General features: G+C 41.1%; 2 protein-coding genes across 4 annotated transcripts; both read right to left on the bottom strand.

Moving 5' to 3' along the window:
- Window positions 1–8757: 8757 nt before the first annotated feature.
- LOC131225743 (kinesin-like protein KIN-12F) lies at window positions 8758–11370 on the bottom strand. 3 transcript variants are annotated; one of them, XM_058221331.1, is made up of 5 exons: window positions 11010–11370; window positions 10058–10173; window positions 9276–9681; window positions 9077–9181; window positions 8758–8971 (listed from the first exon to the last, which is right to left on the bottom strand). In XM_058221331.1, exons 3-5 carry the CDS (start codon window positions 9450–9452, stop codon window positions 8801–8803), a joined length of 453 nt encoding a protein of 150 aa, XP_058077314.1. In that variant the 5' UTR covers window positions 9453–9681; window positions 10058–10173; window positions 11010–11370; the 3' UTR covers window positions 8758–8800. The 3 variants fall into 3 exon arrangements, 2 of the variants coding, with proteins under 2 accessions (XP_058077314.1, XP_058077315.1); XM_058221332.1 differs by lacking the exon at window positions 10058–10173 and having other exon boundaries at window positions 11102–11370; XR_009161505.1 differs by lacking the exons at window positions 9276–9681; window positions 10058–10173; window positions 11010–11370 and adding an exon at window positions 9762–9968.
- A 5124-nt stretch (window positions 11371–16494) lies between these two features.
- LOC131224876 (pectinesterase inhibitor-like) lies at window positions 16495–17028 on the bottom strand. The gene has a single exon (XM_058220323.1). The coding sequence runs from the start codon at window positions 17026–17028 to the stop codon at window positions 16495–16497; it is 534 nt and encodes a 177-aa protein (XP_058076306.1).
- Window positions 17029–18130: the final 1102 nt, after the last annotated feature.

The following is an 18130-nucleotide window of genomic DNA, read 5'->3' as shown; positions in this document are numbered from 1 at the left end:
GTATAGACACTAAGTCGATAAAAATTGGGTTGGACTCGGGTTGAAGTCTCGGATTGCCTGACCTAACTTGAACCCGACAGATATATAAGTTATAAATTATAATTGAGTGCAAATCGTCTATGTTGAAGGCATAGGAAATTCTAATGCCATTGGGTCTCTTTGGTCCACGCCATTTCCGATGACTCAAGCTAACAAGATACGTCGGATTCCTCTCTCCCAAATATATATTTTAGCTTATTTGTTTAGAAAAAATAAAGTTCTTTATAGTAAATAACTACATACATAACAAAATCATAGGTGCAAAAAATAAGATGTGTATTGAAATGTAATATACTAATGTAATAACGAAAATATTAGTATGTATCCACGCGACCAACCCAACTGAGCTTGGTTGGGTTGGGCTTGGTTAGGGTTGAGGTATAGGAACCTTGGGTTGGTTTAGGGTTGAGCACCAACCCGCTCGACTTTCAACCCTAATACCCAGTATGAATGAAGTATATATGTCGGTTTTAACCGATCAAATTGACCGAAAAGTATAAGCATAGGTTTTGTTTTCTAATCTTATATGATAGCTTATGAGTAAGTTTGTAATTAGGATTAGGGCATGTAAAGACAAGCCAAAGAGAATTTTGAAAAAAGGTGGGGGTTTTTTACTTTAAGTTGATTCATTTCTTACATATATATATATATATATATTGTATTGGATTCATTTCTTGTATTTTTAAAAAATTATATTGAATTGATCGTCACTTTGTATCCTAATTTTTTTACAATATTTTTTCACATAAAAAAGTTATATTTTCTATAATTTGGTTGAACTTTTTTTTTATTACATTGTTTGATTTTATCTAGGGTTGCCTTCGTACCCAAAAATTTGCCCAAGAAGAAAAAGCTCTTTCATATCCAACTAATATCATATATATATACTAAAAGTAGAAATCCCAATGTTGTGGAGCACTCTCTTTAAAATGTGGTGGCAATTAACTAATGAGGGCTAAATGGCTGAGATATCTTATCAAAACTGATGGTGAGATATACTTCTCGCTGGACATTTATTTAAAATGTTAGTTTTGCACCATTCCAACGCACACATGGCATAATAGTACAAAAATACAAATCGTTCATATCATAGGCCTAGAGAGAGAGGGTTCCACGCAATTTAGTCATGACCGCCGACTCGTCTGTCAGATGGGTCGCGCAATGTTACTGAAAAGTGATGGGGTTTTTCCTCCCCAGGATAGAAGAGCAAACAGAGCTGCTCGACCGGTCGAGTGGCACTCGACTTAAAGTCCAACAAGCAATTGGTTTTAGAACTCCGTGGTGCTCGACCAGTTGAGTGAGGTGCTCGACCGGTCGAGTGGGCCGCTCGACCGGTCGAGGACTCTACTCGACTAGTCGAGGTTACGTAGATTCATGTCCGAATTTTGTGAGGACTGCATAAATTTGAAGCGTTTTTCACAGAGGTGCGGAAAGGAGTTTCCTAAACTATAAATATAGATCCTAGGGTTGTTTTAGGTAATGCAAGAGAGTTTCCTAAAGCTTTATAAGAGTTTGTTAAAAGGTTTAGGGCTATTAAAGGATGAGAGAAAGAAAAAAAAAAGAGAGGAAGCTTGTGGAAGGGAGGTTATGCTCGTAAAGGTGATCTACTTTGCATTCAACATCTCAGCACTTCTACGTCCTTGTAATCGGTGAGATCTCTCCGTTTTTCATTATTTTCTTATTGTTCATCCACTCCTGCATGAGTGAAGAAGGTTTGATCCAAGCGGTGTGTGCTTGTGATCGGTTGTAACGTTCTACTTCATAGTGAATTATTGCTCTGGACGAGGTCCCATGATTTTTACCTCTTTGAGGGTTTTCCACGTAAAAATCTCTTGTGTCGTGTGGTTTGTACTTTGATTTATTTCATTGCTTTATTATCTCATAATTCTGGTATTTTTGGGAGGCTAGATCCTAAGGTTTTTGTGCACCGGCCCCCAACAAAATGATATCAGAGCGTTCAGGTTGATTGAACGGAGTGGAATCAGTTCTGAATTATGGAAGGTGGCTCATCAAGGATGATCAGTCTCATTGGTTCTAATTAGACCATATGGAAGGCTAAGATGGAGGACTTGCTTTATTGCAAGGACTTGTATTCTCCAATTCAAGGCATATCAGTAAAGTTAAAGGATATGTCAGATGATGATTGGAAGAAGATGGACTAGAAGGTGATGGGGTTTATTAGACAATGCCTGGACGATTCCGTATTCCACCATGTGTCTATGGAGACCTCAGCCGCTAGCCCATGGCTGAAATTGCAAGGGTTGTATGGGAGGAAAACAGCCGGCAATAAGATTTTTCTAATAAGACGACTTGTGAATCTCAAGTTCAACAATGGTGGTTCTATGGCCGAGCACATGAATGAAGTCAACAATATATTGAACTAGCTCTCCACTATGAAGATGGTCCTGGACGATGAATTACAGGCTTTGCCATTGCTTAGCTCATTGTCTGATAGTTGGGAGACATTGGTAGTGTCTTTGAGTAACTCCACACCAGATGGAAGGTGTCCATGGAACAGGTAACTAGTTGTTTCTTCAATGAGGAGACAAGGAAGAAGTCTCAGGGGTCTACTCAACAAGAGGCCCTTGTGATACAAGATCGAGGGAGAGGAAAAAACAGAAAGGGCGGGAATGCCCGAGATAAATTAAGAGGCAAGTCGAGTACCAGGAAGGATGTTAAATGATAGAATTATGGCAAGAAAGGCCACTACAAGCATGAATGTCATAAGAAGAAGAATAACAAGAAAGGAAAAAGAAAGGAGAAGAAAAATGAATCAGATTCCATTGCGGTCGCTTCAGATGGCGACGTTGTTGTTATTCTTTTAGCAGATCATGATGTGTGTCTCACGGCTACGAGTCAGGACACGAACTGGGTGATAGACTCGGGAGCCTCGTTTCATGCGACTCAACGTAGGGATTTCTTCACAAGCTACAAGTCAGGTAACTTTGGGACCGTGAAGATGGGAAATTCTAACATATCGAAGATCGTAGAGGTCGGTCATATTTGTGTGAAGATCGATGTGGGCTGCGCATTGGTTCTCAGGGATGTGAGACACATTCCAGACCCTTGCCTCAACTTGATGCCGACGAGAAGATTAGCTGATGATAGCTATGAAAGCCGTTTTGCTGGTGGGCGCTGAAAGCTTATCAATGGTTCGTTGATCTTAGCTAAAAGAAAGAAGTGTTGCACCATTTACAAGGTAAGTGTCAGTGTGTGCAAGGGTGGGTTAAACGCAGCGGAAGATTCAGCTATTGACGTGTGACACAGGTGTTTAAGCCACATGAGTGAAAAAGGGCTTCAGCTACTAGCAAAGAAGCGGCTCCTTCCAAACGTGACAGGTATACCTCTCAAAACCTATATTAGCTATTTATCAGGGAAACAACATAGAGTTTCATTTGTTAAATCTGTTTCCTATGTTAATAAAGTGCATGCATTAGATTTGGTTTATTTTGATGTTTGTGGTCCCATGAGGACAAAAACCTTGGGTGAGACATTGTATTTTGTCACTTTTATAAATGATGCATCTAGGAGGGTTTGGGTTTATGCTTTAAAATCCAAGGACGGGGTCTTTGATGTATTTAAATTGTTTCATGCTATGGTCAAGAGAGAGACAGGTAGATCATTAAAGTGCATCTACACTGACAATAGTGGTGAATACTTTGGTGACTTTCATGAGTATTGCAAGTCCCTAGGTATACGGCAAGAACAAATGGTTCTCAAGACCCCCAACATAATGGTGTGCCTGAGCGAATGAATCGCCCCATTGTAGAGAGAATTAGATGCATGTTATCCCATGCAAAGTTGCCCAAGATATTCTGGGGAGAAGCAATGTACACGGTAGTGTATTTGATAAACAAGTCTCCATCAGCCCTGTTGTATGGAGAAGTACTCGAGAAGGTGTGGACTGGACAAGATCCATTATACGGTTATCTCAGGGTGTTTGGATACAGGGCATCCGTTCACGTAGACGAGAGGTCCAAACTCGATATGAAGATCAGGCAATGTGTGTTCTTGGGGTACAGTGATGAAAAGTTCGACTACAGATTGTGGGATCCGACTGAGAAGAAGCTCTTCAGGAGCAGAGATGTGGTTTTCTTTGAAGACCAGTGTATTGAAGACATTTATACAGCAAGGTGTAGAGAACGAGGGAGTTCCTACATAAGATGGACCGGGGGAGCAACCCCCACCTGATCCACCTGTTGAGACATAGGTGAGAAGGTCATCTAGGGACAGACAGCCGTCCAAGAGGTACTCGCCACATGAGTACATTATGTTCACTGATGGGGGAGAGCCAGAAGATTATTCTGAGGCCCTAGCCGACAAGTATAAGGGGGAGTGGTTGAAAGCTATGCAAAAGGAAATGAAATCCTTACATAAAAACCACACCTATGATATGGTGAAATTGTCTAAGGGCAAGAAAGCTCTAAGCAACAAGTGAGTGTTTAGAAAGAAGATTGAACAGAAAAATTCACAAACGAGGTTCAAGGTCAGACTTGTAGTGAAAGGATTCGGTCAGAGGAAAGGTATAAACTTCGAGAAGATATTCTCACTAGTGGTGAAGATGACATCCATACGGGTGTTGCTTGGGTTGGCAGCTAGCATGGATCTGGAGATAGAGTAGTTAGATATTAAAACTACCTCCTCCATGGTAACATGGAAGAAGAGATCTACATACACTAACCAGAAGGGTTCGAAGTTAATGGCAAAGAGCATATGGTGTGTAGACTGAGGAAGAGCTTGTATGGGCTGAAACAAGCTACATGGTAATGGTACAAGAAGTTCTACTCGTTTATGTTAAAACATGAATATGACAGAAAGGAGTCGGACCACTATGTGTTCACGCGCAAGTTCTCATATGGTAATTTCTTAGTTCTGCTATTATACATTGATGACATGCTTATCATGGGTAAAGACATCAAGAAAAGTCCAGGCTGACTTGAAGAATGTGAATTCTTCCTAAGTTGGAAAGGGAGAGATTTGATGGGGGTTTTCCTCCCCAGGATAGAAGAGTAGATAGAGCTGCTCGACCGGTTGAGTGGACTGCTCGACTGGTTGAGTGGACTACTCGACTGCTCGAGGAGTCTGCTTAACCGGTCGAGTGGCGCTCGACTCAAAGTGGGCCACTCAACCGTGGTGCTCGACCAATCGAGTGGGGTGCTCCACTAGTCGAGTAGGCCACTCAAACGGTAGAGGACTCTGCTCGACTAGTTGAGGTTACGTAGATTCATGTCCGGATTTTGTGCGGACTGCATAAATTTGAGACAGTTTTCACAGAGGTGCGGAAAAGAGTTTTCTAAACTATAAATTGGGTCCCTAGGGCTGTTATAGGTAATGCAAGAGAGTTTCCTAAAGCTTTACAAGGGTTTGCTAAATTGTTAAGGGCTATCAAAGGGTGAGAGAAAAGGAAAAAAAGAAAAAAGAAAAAGAGGAAGCTTGTGGAAGGGAGGTTATGCTCGTAGAGGTGATCTACTTCGCATTCGACGTCTCAGCGCTTCTACGTCTTCGTAATCGGTGAGATCTCTTTGCTTTTCAGTATTCTCTTATTGTTCATCCACTCCTACGTGAGTGAAGAAGGTTTGATCCAAGCGGTGTGTGCTTGTGATCGGTTGTAACATTCTACTTCATAGTGAATTGTTGCTCTGGACGAGGTCCCGTGGTTTTTACCTCTTTGAGGGTTTTCCATGTAAAAATCTCGTGTCGTATGGTTTGTGCTTTGATTTATTTCATTGCTTTATTATCCCATAATTCTAGTGTTTTTGGGAGGCTAGATCCTAAGGTTTTTGTGCAATGGCCCCCAACAAAAAGTGCCAAAAATCTAATGTGACTGGGTACTACGCCACCATTACTTTTCTAGAAACAGACGGGCTATGAGGGGAACGCATGATGTATGGGTTTTATCCAGTCTATCCATTTTTCTACTTCTTTTAAGGGCATAAGCTGAAATAATTAGGCAGATTTAAAGCTTAAGTGGACCACGTAGTGAGGTTTAAACACTTATATTGAAGGTTTTTTGAGGCCATAGAAGTTTTAGATGAAGCTGATATTTTTGTTTTCCCTCATCTAGATTTATGTGACCTTATGAATAGGTTAGATGAAAATTAACCATCGCGATAGGTGTTGATTCAAAAATCTAGACCGCTCTCTTTTGAGTTTCGAGCACCTGCACAGGAAGAAGACAAAGGAGACCCTGGATAGATCAGGGGACCCTCTAATGCCAAAGTTAGGCTAAGACTCTAGGTCTAGTCGCGTAGAGAGGTTTTTGGGTGAGAGTTTTTGCGTACCTTTCACTGTAAATAGGTCTTCTATTTATAGCGTTCACAGGGCAGGATGGCCCATAATCTTAGGCACGAACTCAATCATTAGGCGAGATGTGCGCGAACGATGAATGTTGTAGGTTACCCTATAATCGTGCGTCGGGCGGTTACTTTCGTCGTGCGTTAGTGGGAAGGGAGTCTTGCGTCAAGCCGATCTGGTTAGGCTCCCTTGGGGGACTGACGATGATCCGAACCGAGCTCATCTAAGCCGAGCTCTGTCGAGCGGCCAAAGACGACTCGGACCAAGCTTATCGGAATTGAGCTCCATTGTACGGTCGATGATGACCCAAGCTAATCTAATCACGACTAAATCAATTCGAACTATGGTTCGAACCTGATCTCTTGTCGAATCTAGTTGTTCTCGATAGCCTCTTAATCTCATCAGGTCATCTAGTTTCTGGTGAGTGTGGGTGAACAGGAACTCGGGGTCACATCCTACCGAGAGCTATGTTTGTGGGAATGGGCGTCAGCTTCATGCCAGTTTTCCTAGGTAAAGAGTTTCGGGGAAAAACATTCGTTGACCTTAAAGGTGGTTGGTCCGAGCCGTTCTTGAAGGTGGACGGGTCGAGCTATCCTTGAAGGTGGTCGGATTATATTTTCCCATAACAATAGGCATTAAGAAGGTTTCAACGGTGGGTGTCATCATCACGGCTGTTTCCTATGGTGTGCTCCACTAGAGCCTTAGATCTAGCTCATTTTTGAGCTTATATACTAAAATGATATGGTAAAATGGATGGACAGTGTGGATTAAACCCATATATCATGGTGGTAATATGTGTTTTATGAACGCCATCAATAGATCCACGCCACATAAGACAGTGGAGATAATGAGACCCACTGTTGAAACCATCCTGGGGCTCATGATAATGTTTATTTGCCATCCAACCTGTTGATTAGGTCAGACACACCTGCATGAAGGAAAAACACGAATATCAGCGTGGCTCCCCAAAAGTTTTTAATGGTGGGCGTTCAATGACCATTGTTTATTGTCGTGTGGTCCATTTGGGCTTTGGACCTACTTTATTTTTGGTTTCATGTCCTAAAATGAGATGACAAAACAGTTGGACGGCCTGAATATAAAACACATACATCATGGTGGGCCCCACAGTGCCCAACACATCCACCTCAACCGCTGGGCCGGGGGTGGTGTGGGCAACACCTCATGATCTGCGTCCGCTCTCTTTTGGGTTGGGGTGGAAGGGGCTCAGTCCACGAGCCAGGACCAGCTTTGGACCGGGCTTGAACTGGTCAGCTAGCCTGTTGGGAAAAACTGGGGCCTACCATGCTTAGGCCCCATAAGTTAAAAGGTTGGGATTTGAGATCAAGTCATTTTGGCCCACTTGGTAAATGTAATCTATGATCTATCCCACATACATACCATTGAAATCATCGGTTAGGATACACAAGCATATCGCATCTAGACCATTGGTTTTCATTTTTCTTGATATACGTTACTTCATGCAAGTGTGGCCCACTTGGGCAACAGATGGATTAGAAATGTTCGTGTGGGTACCAATGAACAGGATTTGATCAATGTATGAGGCGATGAGCTGAGTCAGGTTTGAGCCCAACCAATATTCAGGTGTGGCCTTGGGTCCACTTGCTAGGCTCAGGACAGTGCGGGCCCAACCCAAACCGGTCCTGTCGTGGAGCAGGACTTTCGTACATGGGGGTAGTCCAAGGTGGAAAGAGGGACCAATGGTCTTGATTACCCAGTCATGGGCCCACTTTTTGGAAGTGAAAGCCTGCGTATACTGTTGAATGTCAGCCGCATGTCATATTATTTCTTCCACTGTTTCCTGCATTGTGGTCTACTTGAATTTTGCATCTACCTGGTTTTTATGATATGATCATAGCATGATCTGGCATAACAGATGGACGGAGCACTACCAGAAAAGGGAGCTTTAGCCTTGGTTCAAAACTGTGGCTAAAAAGGTTCAAAACTGAGGCTAAAACCTTTAACCTCAGTTTTGCCTCATTTATCCAAACCGAGGTTGAAACCCCCGTGGCTAAAGGCTTTAGCTTCAGTTTTAGCAACCGAGGCTAAAATGACTTTTATAGCCTCGGTTCTTCAAGTGAGGCTAAAAAATTCTTTTTAGCTTCAGTTTTCTTGAAATGAAGCTAAATCAAAATTATAGCCTCCATTATTTCCAACCGAGACTAAATCCAAATTTAACCTTAGTTGCCTCCAACCGAAGCTAAAACTATTTTTAACCTCAGTTCTCAATAACCGAGGCTAAAGCCTTTAGCCACGGGAGTTGTAGTCTCAGTTTATGTAACCGAGGCAAAACCGAGACGAAAGATGGATTTAGCCTCTTTTGGCATCAACCGAGGCTAAATTCGGTTTTTGACCTCATTTCTCTATCATCTAAAGCTAAAAATATCATAATCAATAAATGATTGAACCTATGCATATTTCACCCATTTAACATTCATCAAGACAACAATCAACACAATATCAACAAAACAATTAATGGTCTATTTAAAGTTTTCAAAACAAAATACAATTGCACATGAACTACCACATAGCCTTTCACATGAACTGTTTCAGTAGGGTCCCCTTCTAGCTCCTCTCTCTGCAACCGTTGCCTTGCCGCCTCCCCTTTGACAAGCTCCCCCTAAAAGAAATGGAAAGTAAAAGCTACTTAAGAAAACTATTAAGTGAATTAAAGCTAATACAGGAAACGTTCCGAATATATCCTAGTAACCATTGATGAGCTGACCCTGTTTTCCAATACATTTATGGTATATTCTAGCTCTTCCACAGACTTCTCTAATAGCTTCACCTCCTCCTCCTCTTCGGCATAGTTCTTCCTTGCCTCAGCCATCTGAGATCGAAAGGGAAAACATTGAGAATTAAACATGACACAAGTAGGGTAAAAAATCAGAAATAAGGTAATGATAAAAAGAATCAGCAAGCACCTGTCGAGCTTCTGTAGCAATTGCTTCATTTTCTTCAGCAATAGCTTGTGCCATTTCTAGCTGCTCTTTCAAGACAAGTACCTCAGAATCAAGGCAATCCCTACCCTTAGTAACTTCATTCAAATCACTCTTCAAACCTTCAAGGTCATGATTCATTTGCCCAAGTGAATCACTCATTTCAATAAGTTCTCAAATAGGATTCCTTCCAAATGTCAAATCGATTAAGCATTTTATTAGATTCCAAAAGGAATTCTGATGTAATTGAGCTCATAGCAAGATTCTCCTGCCAATTGCAAAGCAGAGACAATGGCAGTGATTCTCTGACCCTTTTTGCTACATAGTGTCCCCAAGGGCCATGGCCATCAAATACACCACAGAACATCATGTCTTCTTGGCATCCGAATTCCTACAACCCATGTAGAACCCACATTTTAAAAACAAATACAGAAGAATTGAGCTCTAAGCAATTGAAAAATTGATTCGTACTCATCAAACAACTGAAAATCGCTCTCATTTCTTCCTATACAGATCTCCATGCTGAAACTAAAACTTAAAACATTTAAACGTGTGTGGAATTAAAATAGCTTTGAAAGTAAGGAGACAATGAAATAAACTTAAAATATTTAAACAATGCATGGAATTAAACATTTAAACCTGTGTAGCATGAAAATAGCTTTGAAAGTAAGGAGACAATTGAAAAACTCCAAATATTTAAACAATCCATGGAATTAACTAGCTTTCATCGGTAAAACATCTTGGCAAGGAACTACATGATACACGACCTGAGGATGGGCCCTGTCATTTGGTGATCCACACTGTTGATCTGATGATTCCAATGCTGGATGGGCCACACCCAAAAATCACCCCAATGGGACAATCCTAACGGATTAGTTTGCTTCTGTGGGTGGGTGTGTGTGTGTGTGTGTGTGTGTGTGTGTGAGAGAGAGAGAGAGAGAGAGAGAGAGAGAGAGAGAGAGAGAGAGAGATGTAGTGAAAGAATGACATTCACCGCGTCGTACAATCTGTTTGCATCGATTGGTTCACCAACAGTTTTTAATGGAATCTGCGACAACAAGAGTGAAGCCTGCACAAGCAGAAAGGCCATGCACCTTTAGAAATGTGAAGCCTGCACAAGAGTGAAGCCTGCACCTAATCAATCAGATACACAAGAGTGTGTATAATTACCTTTAAACCTTCTGCAGTGCAATCTGATATGGGCCATCCATGATCTCTAGTTGAGAAAGGCCATGCACCTTTAGAAACGTGACAATACCAGAAACTAAGATCACCAGGGCAGTCTTCAAAACCTTCAAAAACAAAGTGGAACAGGTCATAGGAAAAAGTAGGGGAGGACCACGGTCAAGATATCCAAAAACAACTTGACTTTAAAAAATTTACTGAGAGAGAGAGAGAGAGAGAGAGAGAGAGAGAGAGAGAGAGAGAGAGAGAGTAGAAAACTACTGCTCCCAAAGTAATATAATGAAACCTGCGAATTCTTTATGTACTCATGCGCTTTCTTAAGAGTTGGACCAAATTCCTCAAGAAGGCTAGTTGAGATTATTGCCTGAACAGTGAAAGCAGTGTCCCATAATTGACTGCTATTATAACCCTGCAGTTAACCACAATCAATAAGTGAGTTTTGAATCAAATGTCCTCCAGAAAAAAAACAAAAAAAAAATTTATGCCGATGACCACTTATGCACTGAACTATAAATGGTTTTAGATTTTGAACACCTGTGAGAAACCCAGATTCAATTGACACTGGATAAAAACAAAGACAAAATGCCACTACATAAAAGTAAAGGTGGTTTATTTTATTTCCTGACCTGCATTTTCATGCCATCTTCTACAAGCCACAAATAGTCAAAAATCCTTGGCAGGTGCAACTTGCATGCCTCAGAATTTGGATCTTCGACCCAGCAGCAAAGCATATTTAAGACCTGCTTATCATGAGATAGACAAAACCAATGGACAGAAAAATAGATGATGAGTTCTGCTAATGCCTGTTCTTATTCATGAAAGGAATAAATTTTGGAACATTACAAGAAGATCCAACCAATATGTTTGCAATGGCAAGATTCCTACAATATGCTTGAATTAAATACTTTCTAGTAGGGGAATTTTTTTTGTTGATGTTACAAATATAAAAATTCCAAAAGCTGTATGAAATTATCAAGGCTACTATTGAATTAGTGAAAGTTCACCAAGTTGATTTAATAAATAATAATAATAAAGCCACCATGCCCACCAAAATGAAGAAATAAACAAAATCTCTTCAAGGAGGTTAAAGGAGCCTTATTCAACTCCAGGCTGGTTAAAGGAACTTGCTCACTCGTGCCGTCCATACTAACCAAGGTATTACTCCAATCTACATGTGTGTTAATAGCAAAGTAATTAATGTCAATCTAAGATAAACATGGGAAGAATATGTATGCTTTTAATTACCATGACATAACCTGGTGTAAATTCCCCAGCTCTCCATGACAATGCCTTCCCTGCAAAAGAATATTTGAGAACTTTTTTTTTAGCTTATACATTTTGGCAAGCAATCAATGCAAAACCAGTAAGCTTCTAAATAAGGGTTTTATTGTGAGCCACAACTGACACAAATAGATACAACTACTGGGCTGATGATTTTTTGTCCTCGTCTTTCTGTTTGGAGGGGGAGGGGTGATCAAATCTTTATGATCCTTTGATCAAAATCACAATCTGAACCATTAAGATGTGTTCAGAACATCGATGTTAGACTACAAATTAAGTTTTAGCCAATTTTGAATTTTGACAACTTAATAGTTCGGACCAATTCTTTCCAGATTGAACATTCAGCAAACTGCTCCGCTTCATCTAAAGTATTTATCATATAATTTTATTTCACTCCATCTTCTGGTTCGACTTAAGACCTTCATCTACAACTCTATCTTCTGCTTAATTAAAATCCATCACCTATCTGACCAGAGAACGATAAATTGATTGACAGAACTAAATTCCAAATTGATGCAGGACAATTAACCACTTGTCCCTGCATTACAAACTCCCTTTCTTTCTGGTAGAAAAAATCTCATGAGTAGAAAATTCACACAGATTTTTAAGAAAATAAATAGAAGCGAATTTCCTACCATCCAATTCTCATCATATGCCAGAACCCCCAGCTTCAGCTTACATCAACTATGCCAGAACCCCTTGCATTAGCCTGCATCAGTTTTTCCCATCGTTATTGAAAATGCCTACTTTGCCATGTTGAGCACACATATCACTGCACAGAATAGTAAATAAAAGCATTAGATGATGCAAAGCAAGGTCACAATTAAAATGTCCAACACCACTAAAAAATAACATGCTAATTGTTCTTTCCTTGGTATGGAGTTAGAATCACATGGAGCACAAACAACAAGAAAATACAAAGTTTCTATGAGTTATCATATCAAACATTTAGCATGAATGTCTCCCATTGGCATTTCATTGAACATCGGGTACGCATCACAATTCAAAAGCCTTAAATCCCATTTCGTTGAACATCCGGTACACATCCCATGCATGTCTCCCTTTGGCATTTCATTGAGCATCTGGTACGCATCACAATTCAAAAGCCTCAAATCCCATTTCGTTGAACATCCAGTACACATCCCATGCATGTCTCCCTTTGGCATTTCATTGAACATCTGGTACGCATCACAATTCAAAAGCCTCAAATCCCATTTCGTCGAACATCCAGTACACAATCACTCCAAATTGATAAGAGATCAAACAAGATTAGTGCTTTGAATGTCTGCTTCTCAAACTGATTCGATCAAAAACCTTCAAAAAGGAGGAATCTGCCATCTGACAAAGATGAAGCCTCCAATGAGAAAATCACAACCTTTCAGGATCCGAATACCATAACCTGATGACGACATGGCCACTAGATGAGAAATCAAATCCTATATGACGTCGAGCATCGGCAAATTACTTAGCGAACCGATACGGACTGAGCTTGCAGATCGGATTTCTCCGGGACGAAATCCGATGTATCGAACGATCAGAGAGCTTTGAAACGATCTGGGATGAGGAAGGATTTCTCGTAAATCCAGGCACCCAATCGAATACGAAAATCCTCTTGAAGGAGAGATTTCAGCGCCACTAATAAAGATTTCAAGCCCTAGATGGAGAGCTAGGGTTAGGGTTTCTGGAGGGTATCCCTAGCTTGGATTTTCCCCCGTTTTTTCTCTCTTCCGAGAAAGGAAAGTGAATTCACAGCAGCTAATGGGAATGGGGTGGGCTTCATGGAGGAATCGGTATTTATAGTTGCCGTTAGATGGGGGTTGAAAACACTATCCGATCCTTGATCTACAGATTATACTCGCGTTTCCATATCTGACAAGTGGGGCCCACTTTAATAAAATCCAAACGTTGGTCCAGTGCATGCTACGGTGGATTGACTACTTCCCAAATATATCTAAGATGTTGTGATTGATAACTATGGTTTAGATAGTAGACTTTTAGACTCGGTTGCTCACCAACCGAGGCAAAATGGCAGACTTTGGGCCTCAGTTGCTCACTTACCGAGGCAAAATGGCAGACTTTTGGCCTGAGTTGCTCACCAACCGAGGCAAAAGGGCAAACGTTTAGCCTCAGTTTTCAACAACCGAGGCAAAAAGGGCAGACTTTTAGCCTCAGTTGCTCACTAACCGAGGCAAAAGGGCAGACTTTTGGCCTCAATTCTCAACAACCGAGGTAAAAGGGCAGACTTTTGGCCTCAGTTTTCAACAACCGAGGCAAAAGGGCAGACTTTTGGCCTCAATTGCTCAACAACCAAGGCAAAAGGGCAGACTTTTGGTCCCAGTTTTCAACAACTGAGGCAAAAGGGCAGACTTTTGGCCTCAGTTCTCAACAATCGAGGCAAAAGGGCAGACTTTTGGCCTTAGTTTCTCACCAACCGAGGCAAAAAGGGTAAACTTTTAGACTCAGTTGTTTACCAGCCAAGGCAAAAGGGTAGACTTTTGGCCTCAGTTTCTCACCAACCGAGGCAAAAGGGCGGACTTTTGGCCTTAGTTTCTCACCAACTGAGGCAAAAGGGCAGACTTTTGGCCTTAGTTCTAATAACCGAGGTAAAAAGGTAGACTTTTGGCCTCGGTTCTCAATAACTAAGGCAAAAGGGTAGATTTTTGGTCTCAGTTCTCAACAACCGAGGCAGAAAGGCAAACTTTTGGCCTCAGTTTCTCACTAACCGAGGTAAAAGTGCAGACTTTTGGACTCAATTCTTAACAACCGAGGCAAAAGGGCAAACTTTTACCCTCAGTTACTCACCAACCGAGGTAAAAGGGGAGACTTTTGGACTCAGTTTCTCACCAACCGAAGTAAAAAATGAATTTTTAACTTCAGTTCCTTTACAACCAAGGCTAAAAACCGCATTTAGCCTCCTTTTTTTGAACCGAGGCTAAAAAATTGAGGCTAAAGGCCTACTTTCTTGTAGTGAGACGATGTTAGACATAAATTACCAAGTAGACCCCACACAACTTTATGTAAGCCCACGTTGTAGAAAATCTGGGTCCTTCGCAACTCAGGTTTCCCAACACGTGTTGACCCAGGGGGATCACATGCAGATCGGGTCCCATGATCGGAACCATCCATCTTCAAGTGCTACTGTGCGTGACTCACAGTTCAATCACAACCATTTATGTCTCATTTAATGGACACAGTTTAATTAAAAGTCCAACAGTCCAGATTTGAACTATTCATATCAATGGTCAGAATCATCCAACCATTGTTAGTATCAGACTCGTCATCAAAACTAGACTCCAAAAGATAAATGGTTCCGATCATCAGCCCATCTCTATATAAGTGGGCCACAGATGCTGGTGAAACAGACAAATAAATTACTATAGTCAATCTGTGGTAACCAACCAGAATCTCATCCTTCAGAACCTGAGAGAGAGAGAGAGAGAGAGAGAGAGAGAGAGAGAGAGAGAGAGGAAACCTGAAAGCTAGGGTGGGAAATGGGGTGGGCCAAAGCATATCCAACCGCAGCACATGATCTGATGGACCCAAGTCCAGTTCCCCATCCACACACACAGTTAATCAATGTTAAAGAAATCAAGACAGGCTGGGTGTTTAGGCATGTGCAAGCCCAGGTCAGCCAAATTGACCATTGACCCTAAAAGTAAGGCCATTTCCAACTCTCTTGCATGCTATTGGATCTACTACTTGCCTCATCAAAACATCGACAAAAGAATTAGATTTTCAATTATTTTTTTTTTTTAAATTTTTTTTTGGAATTTTCTTATTGTCCTTGAGAAATTAGAAATGGTGGTCCATCTATTATTATAGATGCAGTGCAAACAAATTTGCCATATTCAATTTTTTATGCCTTTTACATTTGTTATATGTGCCAAGCTACGTACGCCATGCCAGTTTATATTGTCTAGCACCTAACGAGTGCGATTATATATTTTCAAGTACACATTACATGTTTTATAAAATGCACATTTTCGAGTATAAATAACCAGGGAAATGGTACTATGAGGTTGACTTCATGGGAGCTTCTCATGAGGCCAAGATCTATGGGATCTATCATGATTTATGTCAAACATCTACACCATGCATTTGGTGGGTCCACTCTAAGTTATTAGATATCCCAAAAATTAGCCAAAATTCAAGTTTGAACATGTCATTAGAAACTATGTAAAATCATGCTTAAAACATCTAAAAGCAAGGCATAACTTAGTTTTGGATACCACTGAAGTTTGGTGTGACCCCTCATCCAAGTGGAACAAACACAATGTATGGTTTAGATGCCTGAACACATCTTAAACGGGCCTATAAACAATCACAAAGGTTTCAATAGGTGAGTATCCACTCTTAACTATTGTTTGCAGTGTGGCCTACCTTAGTGATAGATTAGCCTGATTTTTAGTCCCATGGTCCACCAGGGAAGGGTGGGTCTGATTGATGGGGTGGATGTTTGACATAGATCACAATATTCCCACAAAACTCAACTTCATGAGAAGCTCCCATGAAGTCGACTTCATGTTATCATTTCCCATATAGATAACATGATAGATACAACACGAACGATTGTTCCTATAATGGTTGTCCAATACTCAAACATTTGTTATTGCTTAGGCCAAAAAATACGATCAACTAAAATAAAATCTAATCTCTTTCTTACTATGTTTAAAGAAATAACTTTATTTTATTACTTGGTAATCAAAGACCAAGATGAAGAAAAAGGCTAAGGTAACATTCATCCAAGAAGATCGGCAATCACCCCAACGATGACAGCTAGCCGTTCCAAATTCTCATTCTTACTCGTCAATGGCGACTGTGTTCCTTTGAACGAATTCTCACACACTACTGGCTTCGCACGGACAGCCACCGCCTCCTTGCTCAAGGCCTCATATGATTTAGACTGCAGAAGCTTATACGCCTCTCCAATCTCTTCGATTGCGCTCTTGTAAGCCTGAGAACAAACACTAAGATGTTCCTTAATAACAGGATCTGTGGCCTTGCTGAGCAATTGAGAGATGTACTTAGACGTGTCCGTCGCATTGCGGGACGCTAGATCTAGAGAAATCTCAGAGAAGGTAACGAGATCAGCGGTTGGAGTGCGAGGATCGGAATTGAGAGCTTGGGAACAGAAATCGAAGTCGGTGGTTTGCTTGCATATGGTGTATACTTCAAAAATGGAGTAGTCATCGTTGATGATAACCCTTGCTGTGGAAAGATATGGAGGAAGAGAGAAAAGGAGGAAGAGAAGGATGGAAGGAATGTGGGCCATTTCTCTTTGGATGGACATGAATGCAAGGTGGGTGTATAAATAGGTGATTTTCAATTAATGAGAAGTTGCTAATATCAGCATTTTGCTAAAGAAAGAGATTTCTAGATAAGCATCCCTCTTTTTCAATATTTTCTTTGCACGAGTCTCGGGTTCAAGACTCAACCATCATGGGCCCACTTGATGAGATGGAGGGATGATCTTGGCCGTTGATGTTTACAGGTCAAATTGAGAAGAAATTGTTATTGGTTTTTAACTTTAATTCTTGGTGTTTTTTATTATACATTTAGAGGGGTATTTTGGAAGTGAATCCGTCCAAACGTGTCTGCATGGATGCACGTAGAAAATGGATGGTTCTGATCAGATTATTATTCTCATGCATGGGACCATTGGGTCTACGGTGGATGATGAGTGGGGAAGTAGATTGGCTGGTGTACCACACACCACCGACCTTGCTGGTGTGAGTACGTTTCGTGCGAAGACAATCGCTGACGCGGACGCGGATCACGTCCTACTCCGGGCAGGGCCCTATGGGGCCCACCGTGATGTAAGTGTTTTATCCACGCCTTTCATAGCTTTTATCCGATCATTTTAATGTATAAATATGGACATGAAGCAGGTCCACATGTCCAGTGGACCACACCAAAGGAAGCTGCAGTGATGATGACATCCACCGTTGAGATATTTCTAAAGGCCACGGTGATGTTTTTTTTTTACCATCCAATCTGATCATAAGGTCATGTAGACGTGGATGAATTTAAAAAACAATTATCAGCTTGATCCGAAACTTCTCCTGCTCCCAGGAAGTTTTTAATGGTGGACGTTCAATACACACTTTGTGATCCACTTAAGCCATATATCTGGCTCATTTTTTTTTCTCATACCTTAAAATGATATGATAAAAACTATAAACGGCGTGGATAAAAAAACGTACATCACAATGGGCCCCACATATCTCTGCCCGAACGGATTACCGTCCGGGCCGGGGTAGGACGCAATCCGCGTCCCGCTGACGCTCTTCGAGCTCTGAGTTGTACGAACGGTTGAAAGTAAATCAAAGTTACGTGGTCTCCAAAATGATGTATTTATCATATCCATACCATTC

Source organism: Magnolia sinica, chromosome 14 (assembly GCF_029962835.1).
Source record: "Magnolia sinica isolate HGM2019 chromosome 14, MsV1, whole genome shotgun sequence".
In the NCBI taxonomy this organism is placed as follows: domain Eukaryota; kingdom Viridiplantae; phylum Streptophyta; class Magnoliopsida; order Magnoliales; family Magnoliaceae; genus Magnolia; species Magnolia sinica.
The sequence above is the reverse complement of the archived record's forward strand: the minus strand, read 5'-3'. Positions and strand labels throughout refer to the sequence as shown.